This window comes from Streptopelia decaocto (genome assembly GCF_964273445.1).
Source record: "Streptopelia decaocto genome assembly, chromosome: 1".
Taxonomy (NCBI): domain Eukaryota; kingdom Metazoa; phylum Chordata; class Aves; order Columbiformes; family Columbidae; genus Streptopelia; species Streptopelia decaocto.
The window spans coordinates 135,869,848-135,884,406 of NC_138663.1; the positions used below are offsets into that span (position 1 = coordinate 135,869,848).

The 14,559-nt window shown below is 37.4% G+C and overlaps 1 protein-coding gene across 2 annotated transcripts in view; it reads left to right on the top strand.

Annotated features, from left to right (window-relative positions):
• Window positions 1–11,841, top strand: part of CHODL (chondrolectin) — a gene marked incomplete at its 5' end in the record, with an annotated part of 30,195 nt that extends 18,354 nt beyond the window's left edge. The window contains 6 exons of one of the 2 annotated variants that reach the window (XM_082067125.1): window positions 433–590; window positions 3,923–3,970; window positions 4,336–4,419; window positions 7,086–7,188; window positions 9,594–9,672; window positions 11,358–11,841. In XM_082067125.1, the coding sequence (XP_081923251.1) occupies window positions 433–590; window positions 3,923–3,970; window positions 4,336–4,419; window positions 7,086–7,188; window positions 9,594–9,672; window positions 11,358–11,360 (475 nt within the window). In that variant the 3' untranslated portion in view covers window positions 11,361–11,841. The remainder of the gene's footprint in view (window positions 1–432; window positions 591–3,922; window positions 3,971–4,335; window positions 4,420–7,085; window positions 7,189–9,593; window positions 9,673–11,357) is intronic. The other variant, XM_082067124.1, reaches the window with a different exon arrangement.
• Between the last annotated feature and the right edge of the window lie 2,718 nt (window positions 11,842–14,559).

The window sequence follows — 14,559 nt, forward strand, 5'->3', positions numbered from 1 at the left end:
AATCAGGGAGACAGATATCAAGTAATTTAATCCATGTTACTTAGTGTAAATTGCTCTGTTTCTGCCTTGTCTTTTGAAAAGCCTTTAATTTCCTGATTATGCAAAAGACCAAAGTAGCAACAGCTCACACAACTCTTCTGAGAAGAACAGAACAAGTAACAGTCAGATAAGAAGGAAAACAGGTAGCAGAGCAGTAGCGTGTTATTTCTGCAGAGGTACTTTAGTCAGAATTTTGTTTAAGATCCGGAGATATGGAGCACAGGCTCTGAACTCCTTTCACAGAGGAGTTGTGGGAAATGCAGCATATCTCTGAAGAGAATGGGAATTGGGACCATTGGGGTTGACATGTTTTCTCATATAAACTGCTTTCCTTGGCATCCTTATGAACCTTACCTTCAAAATCTTAAAGTTTGTCTTTATGTGTGCCACTAGAAATTGGTATACAGATGAGCCTTCCTGTGGAAGTGAAGCCTGTGTTGTGATGTATCATCAGCCAACTGCAAACCCTGGTCTGGGAGGGCCATACCTTTATCAATGGAATGATGATAGATGCAACATGAAGCACAATTTTATCTGCAAGTATGGCCCAGGTATGTGAAACTAAAGTTATATTTCACAGGTGGGACACTTTCTTAGAAGAATAATTGCCTTTTGTTTTGTGACGGAATCAGCAAATGTCTTGTGGCCCGTGATACTCATTCCTTTGATGTGTGAGTCTCTGAGCTGACCTTAACAGGGGTTGTAATATATCAAATATAGTGGTTATTTAAGTAAACCTATTTGTATCCAATAAGAATGTTTTCAAGGTTAATGTTACTGTCATGCATTCCCAGGTTTACTATGTTTTTACTCATTCACTAGTTACTTTATTCTCCGCAATGTGTTTCAAGTGGCTATTTACTACTTCCCTTCTTGCTATCAAGTGAATGACCAAGACATCTCTTGGCCCTGTTATAAAAAAAAAAAAAAATTACTATGTCATTGCACTTTCAAACCTCTGACATTTCATACCAACTTCTGTGTGATGTCTGTTTCTAAAGGTTTTGACTTGAAGAAAAAAAAGAGAAGTCCGGAACAGCAGGAAGAAAATCCTGCATTAATGCATGTGGATTTATAGATGTGAAAAGCAGATGCACGCTAGTTCATATGCTGACAGAAAAATCCAGATCTTAAGCAATTTGGCTGTACTTCCAGACATGACATAGGTTCTGCATATGTCAGTAGAGGAAACATGAACTGTAAACTAGAACTTGGTGCAAACAGAAAAAGAATGTGAAAAGTAAACCTTCAAGCTGAGCCTGTAACAGTTTCTACCTCTGCTGGTACTTACATTAGATGCAAACATGTTTTTCGGCACTATCATGCAAATGTTTTCAAATAATTAATGATGTGTCTGCTTTTCAAAAAAATAAATTGAAAGAATGAATATGAAATCCTACTCTTAGCAGCTATTTGACCTACCTAATTCTGCAGTTTCCTACCTGCTTTCCCTATGCTCATGATCTAGCAATAATGACTCTCTTTGTAGGGATCTATTTGTCTGTACAGATCCAGGCTATTTTCTCCCTCCTGTTTTGGTGGGTAGACAGCTTTCTCACTGTTTAATATCTTAATGGAGATATTAATGGCAATTAATATTTCAAGCAGGTATTAAATACTTGGAAGCCTTGATATACCCACACATGCTATACTCACACATTTAATCCCTCCCTTCAAATCTGTTCTTCCTTCTAAAATTATTAGTGACTATCATTGTCTTTTGGTGATCTGTTATCATCTTGGTCACACAAGCCATTAAAGGAACTGTGATGTATAAAATTTTGTTACTCTTCCAATTGATCACAAATATTTTGAAATAAGAGAACATAATAAAAATATTTTAAGTTGTTAAAAACATTTTTATGTCAGAAAATGCAGGTTTGATTAAGAAGACTTTGTTTGAAGTATATTTCATATCTTTAAAAGCAAACAAATGTAAGTGAAATAATTATTCTGTAATAGTGAATGACTTACCATTCTAGATGTGATGTGATAACCGTTTTTTTTCTATTTATTTCGCACACTGAAAAAATGCTGAGTATTTTGGATGGGCAGAAAACAAAATGATAGCAGTAACAATGAAAATTAATTTATATTTCTTTCACTATGTAGAAATAGATTACTAGTGTATAATAAGGCATATAATAAGGCAAACAATATGTAGGTAGATTATTATTGGGACTGACATTGTTATGCAGCTAAATGCAGTGCTGTTGAATTGTAGATATTTACTTTTCAAGCTGTTGGAATTGTGCTCTTTAGGAAAAGAGGCTATTCTTCAAGAAATACATTTTTCTATCACATGGAGAAAAGTAGATGCATAAATGTATATAAAGAGGTATATGACATTTCTTTCACTGCCTGAAGAAAGTACCACAGTGTTTGTAAGAAAATTATATTTATTATCTAAAACCTAGTGAGACTTGCAAATGACCTTCCCCCCTCACCAAATCACTGTAATCACTTCAACATCAGCCATTTACAATACAAAAACCATCCATTTTACCAAGAGTATTAAAGTGCCACATGCATATTGAATTTCACGTTGTTATTTGAGTATATGGTTTTTCACAACTCTCCTGGATGTTTTGAATACAGGGTATGTGATACCAGTCATAGACCGAAACACAGAGGTTGTAGGTGACCATGCTGAAGTTGCATAAAATTGTATCAGTGTTTATTAGGTGGTCTTACTCAAGCAGGATTTACAGTTCTGGTAGTCACTTTCATTTTTGTAACCCCTTTTTATAGTACCTCCCTTGACAGCATTTACTGTTGCAATGTTCAGTCTGGCTTTACGTGATATTGATCATTCAATGATCTTAAATTTAATTATAGGTTGGTAATTGCAACCACATTTAGTTCCTGTCCAACTCCTGGAGGTTTGATTGTACAATGAAATTAAAAACTCATCTCCTCTTCTGCTGTCTAGAGCCAGAACTCAGTTCTTTTTGGTATTTTAATATCTTTCTTTATATATGGCCAAATGTAGCCACTTTTAACCAGAGCAAATGAAATAATTGCCTTTGTTCTAGTAGGCTTTATTGCTCCTTTGATTTCTTACAGCAGTTTGTGTTTATCAGGAGACTCAGAACTGCAGGCTAATAGCACTATATTAATATAATCTTATGATAAAGGCATGGTATTCTGTCAGTCATGCAGATTCCACTTCTGTGCCCATCCTTTCAATATGAGGTAATTATTTCTATAATCTTTGCAAACACTTAGTTGTAACAATAGCCATAAGTAAGCTTGCAAGCCTCTGCAATACAGCTCAAAGCCATGAAGTGGTTCTCCAGTTTCTGATGCATTACAAGAAATATGAAACTATCATTCCTCTGTTGGTAACTTCACTTCCTGATGTGCTGTGTTAGAACCCATTGTCCATGATTTGCCGGTTGGAAAACTGAACTATATGAAGCTGACATCCAGCCTCACAAACTTGTGCTGCTTTGTTTTGCTTCATAGCCAAAATTCCGTAAGCATTATTTTGAAAATGTGAATAAGATTCAAGTATTAATCAAGAACACTTCTTCTTTTCTATTGTCTTAGGGTCATCTGCCCTAATGAATCTTTGAATATGTTAGGAGTTTTATTCAGCACAGGAAATTAAGGGATTCAGTGATTTAGCCAGTAACCTAGCAGAAGCCACCAAGCATTGGAACTAGAATAAACTATAGCCCTTTCCTAAGGAGAAAAAAAGTACAATCTAGAAGCGACTTGACACTAGTTTGCAAATAGTCTAGTAAAAACATTAAATGCTGAAGAATTAAACAATTATTGCTTTGGAGAATGTATACTGCATGAAAAATAATGAAAACATCTGTTTTACTACATACACTTTTCATTCTTCAACAATTGATTTCAAATATTGATTTAACAGATAACGTCTTTGAAAAAGAATTAGGAGACAGAGCAGAGCCAGATTATGGTAAGAGATTTCAAAATATTAAATTGGGTTTTAATGGTGAATACATAACTCTAAGGATAGCATACAAGAATGTCCAAAATCACTCAAGTTTAACAGCCATAGTTTAAAACTGGGACATAGGAAAAATGCATCCTTTAGAGGGCAATGGGTACGAATAGATGGCTGTAGATCATGATAGCACTCCTCATAATTCTTGTTCCAGATGTAATCCTAATTTTGCAATAAAATCCTGTTTAAATGCTTATATCTAGCAGTTTAATCAACCCTGAAAAAGTTCACTTTTCCAATCTAAATTAAGATGTAATTACTATTGATTTATTTAACAACATAACAGCCATACTTTGTATGCACTGTTTCCTTTACAGGTGTTTTTCCAACAGTCCCAGCAGGAAATCCTTATGACACAAGCAAACCAGAAGATCAGTATCACGTTATTGCTACTGAAACAGGTAATGTCTTCATATGAATCAAGTGTTCTGGTAAAAGTATTAGCAGTTCTAGTAAAAAATATCAGCAGTAGACTCAGTTAAATTAATCTTTAACAGTTTCCATTATTGTCAGTCTATTTCCCCGGGAAGTGCCCTGAAAAAGTATAGCTTTGAGTAACATTTCACATGTTTTAGTCAGTCCTCTTTGTAACTGTGGGAACACATTATTTGCATGTCTCTCAAACTTCAATCCAAACCTACAGTTTAGCAGTCATTGCAATCTGCACCATGTCTCCGACCCCAGTGAGTCTGTCAGGATTTCACTCGTGTTCACCCATCTGTGGAGGGTCTCCTGTGCTGTTATACAGCATGCCTTGCCTCTCCATATCTCCTACCTACCTCTTCCCCAACCGATGTAACAAACACGTGGTGTATACACTATACTATATCAGATACCTGGGGCCCACAAAAAATGGCACAAATAACTCCTAAAACAGACAGAGAGTGAAGTTTTCAGTTCTCTGCAGAATAAGCACTGTGCCATACCTCCCATACGTACCCTGTGTTTCAAGGAGTATCACATGTTAGGAGGAGTCAAATGCTTTGCTGAGATTTCTAGCAGAGGTGGCACTTGATATTTTGAAAACAGATACCTACATCCTATGAGCCTGCTGTTGTTCTCCCAGCTCCTTAATTGAGCAACTCATGTCCTGAACAGAGTCCTGTGGTTCAAGAAGAGTTGTAGCATAGCCTTAATTCAAAGGATTCATAGAATCATAGAAACATTTTGTTTGGAAGAAACCCTCAGGATCATCGAGTCCAACCATAAACAAACTCAAGCACTAAATTAAGTCCCTACAAATCTTGTCTAAATGCCTTTTAAGTACCTTCAGGGATGGTGACTCCACCACTTCCCTGGGCAGCCTGTTCCAATGCCTGACAACCCTTTCTGTGAAGAATTTTTTTCTAATATTCAATCTAAACCTCTCTTGGCACAACTTGAGGCCATTTCTTCTTGCCCTATAACATGCTACTCAGGAGAAGAGACCAACATCCTCCATGCTACAACTTCCTGTCAGGTAGTTGTAGACAGCAATAAGGTCTCCCCTCAACCTCCTTTTCTCCAGGCTGAACAGCCCCAGTTCCCTCAGCTGCTCCTCATCAGACTTGTGCTCCAGGCACCTCACCAGCTTCATTGCCTTTCTCTGCACTCTCTCCAGCACCTCAATGTCCTTCTTATGATGAGGGGCCCAAAACAGGATTCCAGGTGGGGCCTCACCAGTGCTGAGTACAGGGTGATGATAACTTCTCTAGTCCTGCTGGCCACACTATTCCTGATACAAGCCAGGATGCTGTTGGCCTTTTTGGCCACCTGGGCACACTGCTGGCTCATGTTCAGCTGGCTGTCAAGCAACACCCCCAGATCCCTTTCTGCCAGGCAGCTTTCCAGCCACTCTTTCCTGAGCCTGTAGCACTGCCGGGGTTGTTGTGACCCAAATGGCCTTGTTAAACCTCATACAATTGGGCTTAGCCCAACGATCCTGCCAGTCCAGATCCCTCTGTATGGCCTTCCTACCCTCCAGCAGATCAACAATCCCACCCAACTTGGTGTCATCTGCAAACTACTAAGGGTGCACTCAATCGCCTCATCCAGATCACTGATAAAGAGGTTAAACAGAACTGGCCCCAACACTGAGCCCTGGGGAACACCACTCATGACTGACTGCCAACTGGATTTGGCTCCATTCACCACAACTCTTTCGAACATCTCTGAGGAGGAACTCAGGATTTTATGGGATTACTGCATGGGACTATGAAAAGCTAGTGTTCCATGTTTGGCTGGATTTGAGCCATTTTCCTAACTGATGTTCCCGTTGTTGTAACTCGAGAGAAATGGATATACTGATGAACTGTATTTTAAAACAGATAATACTGTTTTGACAAACAATGCAAAGACTCTCTACCTGAAACTCATAAACAAACCAAACTCAAACATTCACATTTATTCTTGCTAGTGAAAATTTGTTCAAAAGAGGACAACAGTTAAGAAAGTCTCTACAATTTGTACATATAAAGGTATATTTTTATAAAACGGGCACGTGGTTACTGAAAAAGAGTCACTTTCTGGAAGTTGTAGACCCTGCCCTCTAGTCTGGGCAGATAATAGTGCCATCTTCTATCATTTCCCACTCCTTTTGCCTAAGGACTTGGAGGGGAGCACCTTTAGCTCTCTCTACATTAGCCAAGGACAGTGTAAATTTGTATTTTAAGGGGAACAGGGAGACAAGAGCAAGGTTTGTTCCTCTTGTGGTCCTGCATGGCTGGGAATCCCAGATGCAAGGGCCACTGACTAGACGGGTTATATGGACCGTAAAAATAATAGGCTGTGAAATATACTGTCTTTAAATATTTGAATTTTCTATTATAAAAGTGGAAAGCTTTCATTGACACACATAGAAAATATCAGACTTAAAGTCCTTAAGATATGTTTTGCACACTGCTGAAGATGTACTATTTTATTCTTGATATTGCTGTGTCATCTTTTTGGAGCTCTTCTTATAGAAGGAATGTGTAAATGTTCTTTTTTGTAATTTAATGTATTTTCGATATTTTACTCCAGATGTTTACTCATGTGGTTAAGAGTATTTCAACATGGAAGACAATAATGAGAACTTTCTGTCTTATAGGTATAATTCCAAACCTAATTTACGTCGTAATACCTACTATACCACTACTGTTGTTGATACTGGTGGCTTTTGGGACTTGCTGTTTCCAGATGCTTCATAAAAGGTAAAATATTCTAATCCAGAATGGTTTTATAAGGCAGAATTCATGTTTCCATTGGCAAGCTATTCATATTGAAAGACTGCTTACATCTGTCTCTAAATATGCAAATAAGCATCTCTTCATCTATTAAAATCCAAGTAGCTTACAGCTGAACATTCACCATTAGGTTTTTCCACAATACAATGAAATAGTTCCAGGTCTCCCAAAGTACATTGCCATTAGGACTTCACCTGTTTCTGAAGAAGATATCTTTGCTGACCATTTTTTATACTGAGGTCCTGTCAGCATTTTACCTCTTCCATCATGATTACCACCTATACAGCATGTGGGCTTTGGGGCATAATAGTGGGGTTCTCACTGATACAGTGTGAACTCAAGGAGTCCCCAAATTTCTTACCAAAAGTGTAGTTTTTTCCCAGGACAAATCTAAGGGGCCAGCAGCTGTTTTATGCTGTTTCAGTGCATGTCCCATATGAGCAACAGATGGGCCACTGGAGCAGACGAACTGAAAACAAAGAAGCAAAAACATGTTTTTTAGCCACACACCAGTGCAAATCCTTTGTACATCATGTATTTGTCAAAGAAGATGCATAAAGTAAATACACATGTGCACACAGATGTAGCATAAAACATATTATTATGCAAATAGGAAACATTTCAGTCTGTGATACAGGATATGTTTTGATTCATGTTTTAAAATTCTTTGAACTTTTTATCTTTCTCAAAATGTGATTTACCAAGACATGACAACATGTTTGTTTTTTTTTTTTTTTTTTCTGAACTAATCTTTCTGAAAATTTCAAGGATGCTTTTCATACTGCAGTTTTTTTTTTGGGAAGTATTCTCAAGTTAATGTAATCCAGAAAAGTTTAAACCAAAATGTGTTTTATAGATAAACACTATTTTGGTAAAACAACAAGAGTAATAAACAGACTCACAAGCTGTTAACCCTCTTGAAGAGCAGGAATACTAGTAAGGAATATGACAGCACTATTTTAGGAAATTAGAAAAAAAAAATTCCTCCTTACTTTTAGTCTTTATTTTTTCTTTCTGGGTTTTATTTATCACTTTCTGAAAATAGCTGAAATAACTTATTTCAAGCGAGGAAACACTCCAAGTGTCAAGTCTACATATGGCTCTACGAGTGAGTGTACACTGATGTTTGCAGCACTCTTTAGTGATGTCTCATTGAAACAAGTGAACATAAGGAGAAGATCTTTTTAGCTCTGCATCATAAACTAGATTGTGTCATTATGTTATGCATTTTCCTATAAAGAAAAGGAAAATGTGCACTTTCCAACCTGTCTTATGGCAGGCAAATTCATTGTTGTGAAAGGTTGTATCCAAACCTAAGTGCTGGGGCTGTAGAATGTTGGAAACAAAGCAAAAAGAGTAATAAAGGAACCATATAGCAATTATAAAGGTAATCTGACTCTGGAACCCTCACTACAATGGACCTGGATTTCTTGGTAAGTATGATATACATGCTCATACTTTTTCTGGCAGCTCTTTCGCCCCCCAGAAAAGGTTTAGCTCTCAAAATCTCCTGGGGAAAAAATGAGGGAATCATGGCCCACTGAAATCAATAGAAATAGCCTTGTTGACTTCAGTGGGCTTTGATCAGGCCTTTGATGCTATAGCAATTCATCCAGAAGTAATTCATCTGAACTTCCAAGACTTAAAAATTGTATGACACAGATACTGGAAATTCAGCTTGGAAGATTGTATTTTTCTGTTAACTGATTAGTTTGGTAGATTAAATGATACAAAAATTAGGAAGAAATGGATTTGAATCAAAGCTTTTTTTTTTTTTTTCTTTTTTTTCCAGAACCTTCATTTTGGGTTGCACCAAAGCTTTTATTTAAAGAAAATAAAACAAATTTTCTCAAATTCATTCTGGTATCACCAAAAATGAAGTATTTTATTTTTTATCTGTTGAAACAGAACTTTGTTTTTAAAAAAATGTTGCTCCATATGTTTCAGTTATATTTCCACATATGACCTACCTTGCAAATCATTTTGGTCCATCTCAAATTCACACTTCTTGGGTAAAAAGCAAATTAGAAAAAAAAAACAAACAACAAAGGCAATTACTTGAACTGATCATCTGGACATTGTAGAGCTTTAGGAAAGGTATTATGTCCTTCTGGGGAAGGAGGGATCCCCAGCTTTCCAAATGAACCTGACTTCTCATTCTTTTTTAGGCTTCCACAGCATGGTGACCTTTCCTCTGAAAGCCACAATCCATGGCCAACCAGGACATGCCTAGCTTGAAAGGTCATGACTAATTTTGCCTGGCGTTGGGCTCTTAAAGGGTAGTAATAAGGCAAAGCAAAACATCTTCCCTGTAGCTAGCAGAAATGGTCAGCTCATTCATGCTTAGATGCTCTCCCTTTCATTTCTTCCAGGGAAGCAAGGAGAAACTGCTTCAAAGACCCATCTCCATTATCATCTGAATGCCTTGCAGAAAGTTTAAATTCCAACCTGGTATATGTCTCAGTTTCTATGATTGCATTTGATGGTCAAAACAGTGATATGCTCAAGCTATTTCCTGTATCTTCCTTACCCCTCTTACTAAACCCTGTTTCCTGAACTGAATGTATAGCTGTTGAAAATCAGCATGGGTTCGCTGGAGATAAGCTCATTTTATACAGCTATAGTTCTGATCCAAGGTATTTAGAAACTGTTCCTGCTGTGTGGCAAGCAGTCTCCATTCAAAGCATTTCATCATTAATTTATAAAATATACCTAATTTTGCTGTATTAATCTGGAAGTAAGTAGTGAAACAATTTCTTAAAGAAAGAAGTGCTGAAACTACTTGATTAATTGCAATTGCTTTGTTTATAGCATTGTGGCCTGATCTAAAGTCCACTGAAACCACTGGGAGTCTCTTAAATTACTCCAATGGGCTCAGGTACATAATGCATTACTTGGTAGGACTTCGGAGGTAAGTCTGGAGGAACTAAAAACTACTGTACCGTCCAGCTCCCTCAAAGTACATTTTAAATCAACTCAGGCTCGCATTTACACACCAGGGAAGGAATAAAACTGAATGCATAGGGCTGTTGGGATCTTGGCTCTCAGGTTTCCACCTTGCAGAATTTTGTACAGCCACTTATTCTCCTTTGGTTTTTACTTAATCGGAAAAACAAAACAAAACAAAGCAGTGGAAAAATCCTAGCCAGAGAATAAAACATTTTGATTGAAACGCAGCTGCAGTGGCTCATTAAGTGCCTTTTCACTAGACTTGAGTGCACTGTCATCTACCAACTAAGGGAGGGAAGGTGGTGTGTTGTGGCAGTCATGGCAGAGGTGCTACTTATGTGGAAGGACTGGTGTCAACTTGCTGGATACCTCAGGGCTCCCTGTGAAGATCAGAGTGAAAATTTTTGCAGTGTTGCAGAGCAAGTGCTTTTGGAACCAGTTTTCTCTTTTTAATTTAAAAAAAATAAAAACAGACACAAAAACTACTATTGACAGTTTTGAATGAACACTAGGCCTAAGGAAGCTTTCTACCAGTCATTCATTGCTAGGAGTCTGATTCATGTGCCATTATTTCATTTGAAGTTAGGTCAAGCCTTGAAGGGGAGAGACTTTCTGGCATACCAGTACGTGCTGGCACCTGTTGGTGTACCGTGGTCGCAGGGGTGCAGTTCTGGGGTGCACGTGGGCAGGGTTGCAGTAGCCCCCCGGGGTGGGCGGGCTGCACCCTGAGTACCTTGGACGTGGGTTCAGGGGCGTGTGCACTCCTGTCCCCCATATGTCCCCTCAGACAAGGGAAGCACCCAGCCTCCCACCACCCTGGTCAAATGGGGTCTGTACCCATCTCTGAAAAGGCCACTTTGTATGAGCAGGTGTGGATTAGATAAATGTGAACTGAAAACAAAAAACAAAACCAAAAATCAGGCCAAGTAATTTTAATTCTTGGGAGGAGCGCTGTTAAGCAGGGTGGTCTGGTAATTTTGGTAACAGTTGCTTACCTCGACCTGCCACTGCAGTGCTATGCTTGATGCAGAGTGGGCATGACCCTTTTGTGGAGGGGGAACCAATGCTATGAAAGCAACAAAGATGGCCTTCAAATAGGGGATGAAATACCTGGTCTGATCACAAACTTAAATCAGGATTGCAAAGGCACACATGCACTGAAAATAGTTTATATTTTTATTTTTCAGTAAAGGAAGAACAAAAACCAGTCCAAACCAGTCCACATTATGGATTTCAAAGACGCCTAGGAAGGACAGTAGCATGGAGGTATAACAGTTTACTGACTGAAAACAAAGCAAAAATAACATTTTGCAGTCAGGATGTATTATAATGTCATCAAAGAACATTAGCTTGGAATGGCTTGAAAATGCAAAGGATCTACAAGAATGAACTGTAAGCTCCCCCTTGAGGCAAATGTTCAGATCATTTTTATATAGTGTTTGATTATTAATTCAGTAACAAAATATGCCATGCTAAATAAAGGGTATGTGTTTATTTTGCTAAGAGATGTAAGTTAGCTGGTTGTGAGCAATGAAATGAACAGAGCATTTGAAGTTTTTATGGAAAAATATCTACAATGTATATCAGTTTTACGATTGTTTGTAGTTAAACAAACCCTCTTTGTTTCCTTCAGTCTCTCATGCATTGTAATGTAGTTGATGTACTGTAAATGGAACTTACAATTTTACAATGTAACAATTATTTATCTTTGCATAAATGTTTGATACAAAATATTTGTTTAGTATTTATTTGTACACCTAACAGTTTTTGATCCTCAAGCACACAAATTGTTGTATTACTGACTAACATGGTCACTAGCAGAGATAGCCACCGTGTTGTGACATCAATCTGATGTGGCAAAATTCAAGGATGCATAAAAGTCATTTGATGTCATATAATGAATCCACTTTGCCAGGGAAGGACCATAACTTTTTGACATATTGGTCCAAGGTCAGCATAAATCACTTGGCAAGTGATACCTCATTAATGGGTGTCTTTTGAAGGCAGCCATTAGTTGTTATTTAAGTAAAATATTTTTACATTTTCTGGGGAAGAAAAATAATATCACAATGGTAAGAGTTTAAGATTACTTGTTTCAGTAAATCTATGTGAAAAAACCATTAAAGATCATTTAAATATAGCTAATAGATTGTTAGGACTAATGTAAAGTTGGATCAAAGAGAAGAAAAATGGCTTTTCTTGGAAGTGAAACTAATAGATTCCAACATTATTCAGACTATTAGCTAGAAAAGCATTAATTATGTTAATTGATAGACAGATTTAGAGGTAACCTTGATACATTTAAAGTCTTCTTTTAGAGTTATTATTAACATCATTAATGTCCATTCCCTTTGGTTCCTTAAGAGCTTTCTGTGCCATAAGAACGGTTTTACTAGTCATCAGGAGTAGATCTTGAGGTGGTAGCAATAGCACTTTGGCTGATTTGTTGGTGACACTGGTGCTGTAGCAGATCATTAAGGGGTTTTGCTGCAGTTGCAGCAGGAGTTCAAGAGCACAAATTCAAGCTAATTGGCGTTCCATTAACACAGATGCAAAACTATTGCTGGCGAAAGTTGGGGAGAGCTGGACAGAAGCAAAAGCATGTTACTCTTTGGGTTGCTTACACTGTGCTAGCTGACGTTGGCCACAGCTTTGAATTTTAAAGACAAATGTGTATCATTTTTTTTTTTTTAAGTATAGGGAAAAAAATTAAAAGGGTATTTAAAGTTCAATACCTCTAGTACTAATTGTGCAATGCTATTGCTGAAGCACTTCTGGAAGCATCTTGATGTTGCTGTTATGCCATGTTTTTACTTACTCTTTGAAGAAGCCTTCTTCTGTAGTTCTGTATGGTAAGTAGTGCTGTTCATACGTACAATATTCTATAGTTTTCCCAGTCAGTCACAACTTCTTTCTTTGTTCGGTTACTAACTTCAATTTCCCTTGTAGGAGTTGTAAATAGAGAGAAAATACTATGATCCTGTATGATCACCAAGACCAGAATTGTTTTTCTCCTGACTTAAGTATTGCTTAACTCAATTGGAGGCAAGAGAATCCTCTTTCTTGGGAACAGTTGCTAAACGTGGTGGGTTTTAGCTTTCTTTTTATTTTTTTTTTTTATTTTTTTTTATTATTATTATTTTTTATTAGTGGTCTTGAAGGCTTAATTCTTCAAATAAAATAGGGAAGACAGGAGAGTAAAGATTTACATAAAACTATTTCTTAGTACATTGTGCTTCCGAAGGACACGTAAAGGTGTAGCAATTGATATTTTGATTAATGTAGCAGAAGTGATAGAAGTAATTTCCACGTAGCAATTAGGAGAATGCAAATACCTTCAGATGTCTTTCTTACAGGGAGAAGGTGATTGCTGGGCATTTATCAGCATGGACCAGGCTTAAACTCTATGTGAAGGAAGAATGGAAAGTGTCATCCAATGTTTTTATTATAACGAACTCAAATTCTGTATGTAAAAAGAAATATTGATTATTGGAACAAAATATTTCCATATCATATCACCTGCTTAGGGGAAGGAAATAGTTTCCTTCCATGTATTTCCTTCACGTAGGAGGATGTAATTCCTAGGTACAAGGTAAAAGCTAAACAATCTTAAGAATCTGTTTCGAAGACTGCAAACAGAGCCCAGATCAAACTTATGGTCTGATGACTTCCAACTTTAAGCAGGTGATTCTACTCTGTGCAAAACATACAAATCCCATATATAAACAAATTCTTTCATCTTTATTTCCCTTACTTCCACAAAAAAAAGGGAGATAGGAGCATGGGTAAAAGAGGAAAGGTAGAAACATAGGTGTGTTTAACACTTGTAGAGAAAATACCTAGAAATTAGAATTCATGCTGCTATTTCCCTTGGATTTTGTTGGGGCCACCAAGAAAACAACAAGAGGTATTTATGTGATATAGTTCATTACTGGCAACAGAATTCCAATTTAAAAAGAAAAGGAACAAAAACAAAAAACTCTTTCCTTCATATTCACATTAAACTGTACAGAATGGAGAAAGCAAAATGATTTCCAGTTTCAGGTGACAGATTTCATCAACTAGAGATACTCTGGGTAAGCTCATTGGCTTTTATCTACAGCTATGGGGTCCCCTCATGATGACCATGTTCCCTTCTGCTCACTGCCTCTAAATCTCTTCCAAATGGCAGCAGCAGGCAAGGCAAGGACTGAAGGATGAACAGTAAACCTTAGCTGGTCCTTGGCATGGCTTCAGTTTGGCATTGTGGAAACATTATGCTTCCACTGCCCAAATTTTCCCTGGGGAACATAATTTTTCTTTTTTTTTCCCATAGTGAACTTGGCCTTTTGCAAGGAAGAAGCATCCTTCTTTAATCTTTTATACTTTTTTGGGTGCAAACAAGTGTAA